At 36.8% G+C, this 11,377-nt stretch overlaps 1 protein-coding gene across 2 annotated transcripts in view; it reads right to left on the reverse strand.

The window, feature by feature from the left end:
* Positions 1 to 11,377, reverse strand: part of gtdc1 (glycosyltransferase-like domain containing 1) — a 48,715-nt gene that overhangs the window by 6,740 nt on the left and 30,598 nt on the right. For both annotated transcript variants that reach the window (XR_001632591.1, XM_016469671.1), the window contains exons 5-8: positions 8,840 to 8,935; positions 8,569 to 8,730; positions 1,935 to 2,044; positions 996 to 1,140 (exon numbers count right to left, since the gene is read on the reverse strand). Coding sequence is in view for 1 of the 2 variants with exons in the window: in XM_016469671.1 (XP_016325157.1) it covers positions 996 to 1,140; positions 1,935 to 2,044; positions 8,569 to 8,730; positions 8,840 to 8,935 (513 nt within the window). In the remaining variant the exon portion in view is untranslated. The remainder of the gene's footprint in view (positions 1 to 995; positions 1,141 to 1,934; positions 2,045 to 8,568; positions 8,731 to 8,839; positions 8,936 to 11,377) is intronic.

The following is an 11,377-nucleotide window of genomic DNA, read 5'->3' on the forward strand; positions in this document are numbered from 1 at the left end:
ATAAACATCAAATTTTCATTTTTGGGTGAACTATCCCTTTAAGGAAATATCCTAGCATTAATTACCCTTATTCAGCTAAATTCAAACTAGATGTTTTTTTGGAAGTTAACCATTATTAAGAAAAGCCGACAGCAGGTGTTTGATCAGTGTTTGAACACACACATCGCCTGAGGACATAAACGTAAAACACACACAGCTGAGGAGTCTCCTTATTCCTCCTCTCCATTGGACTTTGATCTAATGAAATCGAGAACAACCTCAGCCGTATGTAGTACGAGTCCCAGAGGGAACACGAGTCTAAATCATTACCTTGCAAAGCAAAGGATGTTTCCATCCAATCGATATCACAGCCCAGAAAATGTATCAATGCTGTCATCTAATTAGAATGTATACATTTAGTGTACAGAACAAGGATGACTGAATTCCCCAGTGTAGAATGAGCCCTTGCTAGTGTACTTTGGATCAGTGCTACCTTGCATTATCAAACAACTCTTCAAAAGTCAAGCACAGGTGACTTAAGATATTGATCCAGGCGATGCTGAACACATCAAGGGTGGTGCTTTCAAAAACACATGCGGTACCCTCCTGACTGTGAAACACCCCCAGAATGAGAGGACAGGCCTCTGGGATCGAAAGCAACCTTTCAATTAAGCCATGAACTTTTCTGGGCATGTTTTGGAGAATTGCATGCTCAAGGTAATCTTCACATTTTGTGTTAAAATGTGACATGTTGGAACAGTCTTTCTGTATTAGCTATGATTTTGTATTTTTCCACAAAACTAAACAAAGTTACAAAGAAGTTACTATGAATTCTGTGGTAATTTACTAATATGAATGACTATTTTCACCAAAACTGACACGTTTTTTTTTTTTTTCCTCATGAAAATTTCATGAAAATAGCAAACGACACATGCCAATAAACATAAATAAACCATTGTGGTGACTTTCTGTTTGGAGAGAACATATTTCTGTGACAGACAGCAGATGAAACTCACATTGCTACTCCGAAAAACTCGTGCTTGGCCGTGGAAACGACGACATCTGCTTGGCACAGCGCTTTGAGGTAATCTTCCTTACTGGGCATGAAACCCCAGTGCTGGATGTGGTCAACCAACTGTTTTTTGGCTTCTAAAAAGATGTCTATAGTGGGAAGGAACAGAGAAAGGGACAGAAGCCTCAATATCGATGTGTAGTAATTAGCGGAGAGAGGGATGTTTAAACTTTTGGTCATATTTTGCGAGGAGATAAAATAAGCAAGGTCATCATAAATTTGGACATAAAACAGAGAAGGGCACAAATAATCAATAATGTGATTCTATTAGCAAAATCAGAATAGATTAAAACCGTTTCAGTGTGATTGCCTTCCGAGCAATCGTAAACATAATTTCATAAAATGAGCAAACTTTACGATCTGTTTATTTATTTTGGTCATGCAGCTGTTTATGCCGTGATAAAAGTTTGCATCTCAATATAAGAGATTGTGTTTCCTGTAAGTCTCGCTTTGGCAGCGCTAGAGTGTGTGGGTACATAAATTAAATGAACACAACGCCATAAATACTCAAGACTGTCCGAAAGATATTAAAACATAATTGTCCACTAATGGGGAGTGTATTTTGCCAATGAAAATGTTGCCTGTGTGCAATAAACAGACGATCTTTGAACCTAAAGCAATGTACTTAACAAATGTGTTTCAAAGTTAAACGTAATTACATTTGTGCATGACATCAGAGGTGTCAAAAACTAAATCATTATGTGAAAATAACAGAAAGGCAAGTAAATAATAAAAAAATAAGCAAGCAGAAAAAAGAAGAAAAAAATATATAGCTAACTAACCGGAACATTTTGTCTGAAACAAACTGTTGTATAACAGTAATATCACATTATAATTGTTTAATTATGTCCCCAGTCCCTAATCCGTACAGCACATGATGTACCTGGAACATCAGTGAAGGTCTCTCCCAGGACAGAAACTTCAAAGCTCAGCTGTTGTTCTTTGAGTTTCAGTAAGGTCTGGAAGAACAGCTGTGGGTCTTTGTCATGTTCCCTTTAGCCAGAAAGAGACACAGCAGAAACAAAACACTGACTATTTCACATTTGGAAGCAGTAACGGTTACACATTAATTAATAACAGGAAAAATATTACCAAAAGAGAGTTCAAAAATAAAGTGTAGAAAATAAAAAATCACTACCCGTCATATTAGCATTAACATTTAATCATATAGTTTTATCCAAAGTGCTTTACAAATGATGAACTTCACAAGCCATTTCATACACGAGTCAACAATATGCACAGTATGTCAATACCAAGTAAGCACAAGTTAAAATGCAATTTAAGAAAAAAATTATAATAATATCATAAAACCACAGGGCTTTTATGAACATAATACACAATTTTAAAGTGAGGTTGAATGTATAGAGAGTTTTGTTTAATAAGTGAATTTTAACTGTGACAAAAGTGGAACAAGTATCTTTACTTATTTATCCATTTTTTCTTTTGCAACCAAATATATGCACACAGATTTTGTAGACAGGAGCCCATTTCAGTTTTTCTTCTTCAATTTTTTTTAATGACCTTCAACTCTTGTTTACCCATATGTTTGGATGTTATTGTGGAAATAATATAAAACATACTGAGAAAAGGTAAAAATCTGTGATGTGATAAAGCAATCTCTGATGAAATTTCAGTGTTTGACATTCAATTCTGACTTCTCAGAAACATGTATACAACTGGAAACGCTAATACAATTATTTATATTTGAGGTGCGTGGTAAGAGTTCTGAAAGTTCCTCTTCGAATCGCAGCTCTTATACCTTAATTACACATCTGAAGCTGAGGCCACATGTTCTGTCATTGTGATGCAGCCAGGCCGCTGATTGCTGGTGTGCTTCCATTAAAGTTCTGAGCTCAGCCAAGAAATCTGTTGAGCAGCTTCACAGCGATCACTGGCAATGCTTCATTACCTCAAAAATAGTTCACTCTGAAGTCTGAAGTGTGCCTTTAAATCCAAGGCACACTTTACAGGTTTTAGTAAGATTAAATTAGGAGTACTTCAAAGAATGTTTTATTAAATGCTATTTCAATTTTATTTTGTTCTATGAGAAGCTGAGTGAGTTTTCTTGCCCAGTCATTTGTATAAAATAAAAATAATTTGTATGGTTTATCTTTAATAAAATAAAATAATTTATATTGTTGAGTTTCATGATTATTATAGGTTTTTAAAAAGTGTCTAAAATGTTAGAGCAAAAATAACACTTTCCAAAAATCAACTGCTTTTATTTCTATCAACGACCACAATCTTTCTATTAAAAAAGGTGCACAAACTGTGAGACAATTCTATTCTGCAGTCAAAAAGACTAGCATAGCTAACCTACATGCTAACAACACATCTGATGAAGAAGCTTCCCTCTGAATACCCTCTGAATACAACGACCCTTAAAGGGATACTCCACCCCAAAAAACGCGAAGAAAACAAAAATAACGACTTTATTCAACAATTCGTCTCCTCTGTGTCTCTCCGCATCACCATAGCGCCATTTTGGGGAATATCCGTGGAGAGACACAGAGGAGACGAATTGTTGAATAAAGTCGTCATTTTTGTTTTCTTTGCATACAAAAAGTATTCTCGTCGCTTCATAACGTTACGGTTGAACCACTGATGGCAGATAGACTATTCTGACGATGTCTTTCATACTTTTCTGGACCTTGACAGTGTAATTTACTTGGAAGTCAATCGGACATTCACAAGCCTCCCGGTTTTCATCCAAAATATATTAAATTGTGTTCCGAAGATGAACGAAGCTTTTACGGGTTTGGAACGACATGGGAGTGATTAATGACAAAATTTTCATTTTGGGGTGGAGTATTCGTTTAAGGGTCGTTGTATTCAGAGGGTATTCAGAGGGCAGCTTCCCTTTAATGCACAGATTTGAAATCCTTCTCTTTGGCCCAAAGTGTGCGCCTGAAGTCCTTTCAAAACCCTGACAGTCGACTGGTGATCCATGCAGCTCATCCTCTTGATAAAGCGGAGGTATGTTACCGAACAACGGCCTTACAGAGCTCATACATGTCGCACAAGAGGCTTTGACAAATCTCTGAGCTCGTCAGCACTGCCATTCTGTATACTGTCTGAGGAAGAGCTCTCTTCACAAAACTGACGATGTTGAAGGTCAAAAACAATTACCGGGGCAGGAGCGCTTTGACAAAAGACACCTCCCACTTGGGTGGAATCTCCTTAGATGAGGTATTAGTGAGGGCTTATTTCCTCTCATTTCCGGTTCTTTTATGCTGCCTTTTCCCCCATGGCTTGACGCTGATTCCCTCATTAATTTTGCAGCCTCTTTGATTCGCTACATTGTGGATGTGACTGCTACCTCCTCCGGACTAAGACTGGTTGACCTGCGGGGAGGTGACATGGCGACTGCAGGGATGCCTATTACCCGGCCTGTCAGTCTAGTAACTAAAACAACCTTCATGTGGCCGTGATGCCTTATTTCCTACTGACAGCATAGCGGAGGGTTAATTAATATGTCAGTTATAAAAAACTGTCACTTTCAATTTATGACACAATTTAATGCATCCTTGCTTAATAAAAATAATTTCTTTCCGCAAAATGAAATAAATAAAATAAAATCTTATTGACCGTAAACTTTTGAGCAGAAGTGTAAATGTCCAAAGTTTTTTTTTTTTTTTCCCCACTACACAAATATGTGTTCCTTTCCAATACTAAAGTGGGGGTTTTTCTTACCCTTTGACCTCAGAGTGCAATGAGACAGAAACCAAATAAAACAAATATGAAAAAATGGGGTTCTGCAGGGACCCGGCGAATGCTCATTAGCAGTCATCCGGTACCACTTAAAAGAATATGATCCTCTCATTTAGACAGCTATGATTAAATATTCCCCTTTAAGTCGCACCCATGAGGTGCATGTTTTAAAATTCAAACTCTATTTACTGCAAAAGCATGACGTTAAAGGTTAATATGTCAGTTATGTTATGCAGGGATTGCTGGGGATCAACTGTGAGTGTCTCACACTTAAACGAAGAGAGGAGACCCGCATAAACACACGTAAACATGAGTTCACTAACATGCACTCGCGGCCGCTGCTGGTCTGTGACGTCTGGGCATTGATGCAGATTAGTAAACATACAATACAAACATATTAGTGATTAATTATTAGATTCTTTCTAGGAGCTACACTTAAGGGGCATTTTAAATGCAGATGTTAATGATAGATGGCAAACTTATGGATGACCCAAATAAAGTTTGAGGAGATTATACTACAAGGATGGACACACACCGCAAAAAAACTATTCAGATTGCCCTAACTTTCTATAGCAGTATACATAATAAAATAAATACATGTATTTAAATGTATTTATTATAAAATGTTTATTAAATATATTATACAATTATTTAAAAATGTAATTGGATTAAATGTAATTTTATACACACTACCACTAAAAGTTTTAACGGTCTGTAAGATTTTTTGCACATTTTTTTTTTAAATAAAAAATACAGTCGAAACAGTAATATTGTGAAATATTTAAAATAACTGTTTTCGGTTTTAATATATTTTAAAATGTAAATTATTCCTGTAATGGCAAAAAAGATGAATAGCTAATATGCTGATCTGTTTCTATATATATATATATATATATATATATATATATATATATGCAGGGACACGGCGAATGCTCATTAGCAGTCATCCGGTACCACTTAAAAGAATATGATCCTCTCATTTAGACAGCTATGATTAAATATTCCCCTTTAAGTCGCACCCACGAGGTGCATGTTTTAAAATTCAAACTCTATTTACTGCAAAAGCATGACGTTAAAGGATTCAAATCAGAAGGAAGTGAAAGGGCTAATTAATGGGGTTCTTGAAAGCCCAAGATTCGGTTATCTGGGGATTGATTAGGGTCAGCTGAAAATAGCGGAGGCAAAGCCTCCGGTAAAACAAGACAAAACAAACCATGATCGTGTCGATCATTCTCGCTGTTCCTCCGCAGGGAGGGGTGCGTGGTGGGGTCCTAATAAGGGAGTAACTATACATCAATGAATGTGAAAATGTATGGGCTGACTTCGGTTACGCTTTAACTGTCAGTAAACTATATGTTTTCCACTTCTCTACTCTAACACGACCCTGATTCATTATTTTTAATTGTGTGCAAACATCAAGTGTCAACTATTTTCTGGAATTCTGCCTTCGCTCACAAAGTCGGGTTTAAATCCTTTGTGCTGTTTTCAAAATTCCAACATATAATGTCCTTCCAAGCACCGTCCCTCTCTAATGGGGGTCTCAGCGGCACAGCTCTGGTGATGAGCAGGGTGCAGGAGGAGTTGTGGAACCAGTCACGATCCTTGCCAGCACAGTGTGGTGATGCGTCAGTGCCTGCGTCTTTTTTACTTGGTCATTAGTGCCCGCTGCACAGTCTGGGAGGAACAAGAGATGCACAAATATGTCTGGATTTCAAGACAAGCCACAGAGGGAAAAAAAAAAAAAACATTGCGTAACTGCCTGCGGAGAATGATCGCCTGAAAGACAAAGGTCCAGCAGAGGGAAAGCCCATGCCAGGCCATGTGACTGTCTGATGTTGTACTATAGTCTTCACTGCTCTCTTTTTTTTTTTTTTTTTTTGAAAGAACATGCGCCTGTTGGGAACTGTGAAAAGCAAGGTTGCACTCTTAGGTAAATGGGCTTTTTGGAAGCAAATTTAAGCCCTCATCACATACACCTGCAAATAGCTGCCCTCTCTGACCATACGCCCCGGTCAGCGCCTGCAATAAGACAGTCCTGTAATCCAACAGATGAAGACCTATCCAGGCCACATGGAGATTAACAATCTGCAACCAGTGATGATGACAAAAAGAGAGGCTGGGAAAAAAAGGAAAAAGGATGAAATGGGACACACTGTCAGAGATAATCCAAACCCCTTCTTATTTTTCCAGCAGCTCTCGCCCTGTGTAAATCCCAATTTAACTCGGACCAAAGCCAACGTTTACGAGGCACGGATGTTAACAGCGCTAATCCATCTGTGCTTTGCTCAGTTTTGAAGAGATTACACAATGGCCGCTTTTGTTACTGATACAAAAGTAGGTGAATGACAGATACATAACACAAACAAACATCACAAAATCCCCGTGCCAGCATCAAACTTCGACACCGGTGGTCTTTTCGGTTGTTAATCTGATTTATGGGTGTTTTTTGGTAAGGAAACGTGTCGCCGCTGCCAAGAGATGAGTAAAGAGTCATGGGAGAAATATGTGGTTTGAGCAACAGTTTCTTTTTTTTTTTTCTCTGCCCATGGCAGATGAGGTAGAGATACAATGCTGTTTGGTTTCCACTCATGCCAAGAGGAGGTCTAAAATATGGGGAGTGGAAGATATTTAAACTTCAACAAAAACCACAGAGCAGTCCTGCGGGCAATAAAATATTTTCTCATCCCTCCCCCATCGGTCCCTGTGAACAAAACTCAACGACACAGATGTTTTTTTTTTTTTTTTTTCTGTTGCCATCTCTGCAATTGAGGTTCTGTTCATAAAAACTTTTCAAACTTTTTTTTGAAAGGAATCGAACACCAATGTCACAGACAATATTCTAACAGTGGCTTTCCCCAAGACTGAATTTGAGAAACAATGAGATGATGCTGAGAAATATTTCACAAGCATCGAGGGGGTCGATGGACACATTACACGCTTAGAACTGCTCTGAACCAGTGGTCTATCTAAGCATGTTGTACCAAAACAAGCATGTTATCCATTTTCCATGCCTCTGCCGTACTGTCAAACAATTCCCTGGACAGTCCAAAGCAAATAAGTCACAGAATGGTAGTTGTATACAGGTTGATGTTTGAGGCACTTTCATGTCGCGCATGTTTGAAGTCTGCTGAGAAACAAGGTTCTCACACTACATTTCTGTGTGAGTGCATTCTTTAGTGGGAACAGTGAAAACTAAATAAATAAAATAAAAAAACGGATGAAAAATTATTTCTGCATGAAAATGATCAACAGTCTTCTAGAATTCTATTCTGCAGTTTCTACAATTGTATGAAATACAGTGTCACTTCAACTACAGACACTTTTATGCCAAATATCACTTAAAACATAGAAACATTTTATGATGCCTTATTTATTTTTGCTACTTTTCAAATGTCTTTTATTGCTATACCCTTGTCTCAGACTTATAAAAATGTATTAAAAAAACAAGACATTTTAAACTCTGATTTGATTAGTTATCCATTTTACGCCATAAAAAAAGTTCCGTCATTCAACCACAGAATGCAATCAAACACAAATGTTGTGGGAGTGTTTGTTTTAACAAATTCTATATATTTTGCAAGTCCACAAGATCAAAAGTGCACTAAGTTGAAGAAACATCTTTATAATGAATTAAAATTAATTTTAATTATATATGAAGAATCAGTCAGTTATTTAAAAAAAAAAATAATGAAAAGAACGAGTGAAATATTGAAAGCGTTTTGTTAAATCAAATTTTCCATAAATAAATGCATGTTAAATGAACTCTTGATGAATAAATGTTTCTGATGTTATCATGAAGGTCTTACCAGCGATGTGGCCAGACTATGTGGAGTGGCCGAAGACTCCCTCTCTCATTGCCACACGGATGAGACACTGGCTGATTCTGCAACGTCTTCTGGTACTGCTGCGGCCCTGCCACATTGAGAATCTCCTCAGGTGGCTCAGAGTCTATTGTGAGCTCTGGACAACTGGAGGGGTTTATAAGGTCATAAGTTAGACCCCCATCAATTACTCATGGTCACTCTAGAAATAATCAGTCTTGGCCATTTTAATGTCTTCAGTGCTACAGTGCGTTACCTTGGAGCTGATGTTTGAACGTGGCTTTGAGTAGCTGGAGCGTGGATATCATCACACCGCACTGAATGCCTGAGACGTTTGTGTGCAGGAAGGAATCTGAGGACGAAAGGGAAAAAGCCCAATAAAACAACATAAGAGAAACTATGGAAAAACTGTTAAAAAATAGAAAAAAAAAAACAAAAAAAAAACACGATGATTGTAAACACATTCCTAATTCAAAGCTGTTTTTCTCTAACCTTTGTTGATTTCTATAATAAAAAAACAACATACGGACCAAATAATTCATAGGCAACACCAGTTGGAATATTACGTTTGAGCAAAATAAACAAAAAAAGTAACTAAAACCACATTTTAAAAAAGAAAAAAAGGGCCTCATGTGGCATTTCTCTCTCCCTGGTCTTAAAATATGTCGAGCACACAACCGGACTTATGTATTCTACAACCACGACGATTATTACAAGTTAAAGGAGTTAAAACAAGTCCCATTTTCACATAATTCACTGCCAAAAGCAAGCCATAAAATGCAAAAAGCACTTTCTCCGTTCTCTGCGACTGCACAGCTCATGTGCTGCCTCCACAGCACCGCGAGTCCTAATTGTAGGTTGTGTGATGGAAGCAAGCCAATTAGCTGCTTGAGAGCGAGATTCCCCCATGCTTACTGACGCTATTATTTTTTGCAGTGGAGCAGATGCGAAGGCACTGCTAAAATTTTAAATAACCTACCTTGTACTCTCTTAAAGGAATAGTTCACCCAAAAATGAAAATTCTGTCATTAATTACTCACCCTCATGTCATTCTAAACCTGTAAAACCTCTGCTCATCTTCAGAACACATTTTGGAGAGTATCCACTGAACACAAACAGGGTATGCTATTCTGTGTCAGCTGCATCACTCGAATACATTTTTGATTTGAACGAAAGCAACGTATCCACGTCACGCAACTGACACAGAATAGCATACGCTGTTTGCGTTCAGTGGATACTCTCCAAAATGGCACTAGGGTGACGCAGAGGAGACGAATTGTTGAATAAAGTCGTTATTTTTGTTTTCTTTGCGTACAAAAAGTATTCTCGTAGCTTCGTAAAATTACAGTTGAACCCCTGATGTCACATTGATTATTTTACCGATCTCCTTGCTACGTTTCTGGACATTGATCGTGGTAATTACATTGCTGTCTATGGGAGGGTCAGAGAGCTCTCAGAATTCATCAAAAATATCTTAATTTGTGTTCCGAAGATGAACAGAGGTCTTACGGGTTTAGAACAACATGAGGGTGAGTAATTAATGACAGAATTTTCATTTTTTTGGGTGAACTAACCCTTTATGTGAACATTATAAAACAGATATATGACACTATCTTTAGTATGGTATGAATTAGTCAAAAAGTCAAAATATTTACAAAAGCAGTTCAAGATACAATATAATTGTCCAAAGATTAACAAGCAGATCATTAACACCAAACTCTAGGCTGCTGATGCAATCTTCCATTACAGAAAATCTTCATTTATTTACATTTTTTAACAAATAATTTTACATTGCCGCTCTGTAACAAGGTACATTTGAAGAAATAAAATAAAATAAAAGGTAACACTTTATAATAACTTTTATTAATAAATCATTAACACACATTATATAATGCTTAATGGATCAGTTAATAGACATTCAAAGAGTTAGAAACGTGAGATAATGTGCTTGTTAATGTTTGCTAATAAACTTATTAAACATTAGATATTGTTTAACAAATCATTATTTCATGTAAGTTAAAATGCTTACAAATGTCATTAAACTTTCAATTCCATATGATCAAGCACTTACTGAAAATCTACAAATGATTTTAAAATGCTATAAAATGATTAAAAGCATGTGTTAATGCACAACACTTTAGCTGCTATTGAGGTGTGATACGGGTGAGGTTAGGGACAGGTTTGGTGATATGGGTAGGTTTAAGGGTTGGTTAAAGGGTCAACAGTGTACAGGGGTCAATTTGAATATTATAAGGGAACACGGTTCAAACTGTTTATATTATATTGATAAATGGACAAGTATTTTCTTTTTAAAAAATGATTTGTTTCCCCCTGTTTATTTATAATTCAAGGAATAGCTATCCTGTTTAATGATATACTGAAGAGTAGTATGCTAAAAGTCCAAAGTCCATAAAGATACTAAATGATTAGTAATCGTTTATAAACATTTACAAATGATGAATCATTTTAACTTTAGATTGGCTACTGCAAAAACATGAACAAATGATTAATAAATGATTAGTAAAGATGTGTGAATAGTGTAAATTCAGGTCTTACGTGACCCTTTTTGCCATCGAGATGACTGCTCATAAAGGTATTAATGATTAGTAAACATTTATAAACATTTGCAAATGATGATGTGTAAATAGAGGTCTACACAACAAACAAAGACCAACAAATGAAGATCATACGAACTGAAAGTTTACTAACATTTCTAAGTAGGGATGCACCGATACTGGTCTCCTGTACTCGTACTCGTACTCGTTAAAATGCCCCGATACCAAACGCCGATACC

The sequence above is a fragment of the Sinocyclocheilus anshuiensis genome, unplaced genomic scaffold, assembly GCF_001515605.1.
Source record: "Sinocyclocheilus anshuiensis isolate Anshui unplaced genomic scaffold, SAMN03320099.WGS_v1.1 scaffold656, whole genome shotgun sequence".
Classification (NCBI taxonomy): Eukaryota; Metazoa; Chordata; class Actinopteri; order Cypriniformes; family Cyprinidae; genus Sinocyclocheilus; species Sinocyclocheilus anshuiensis.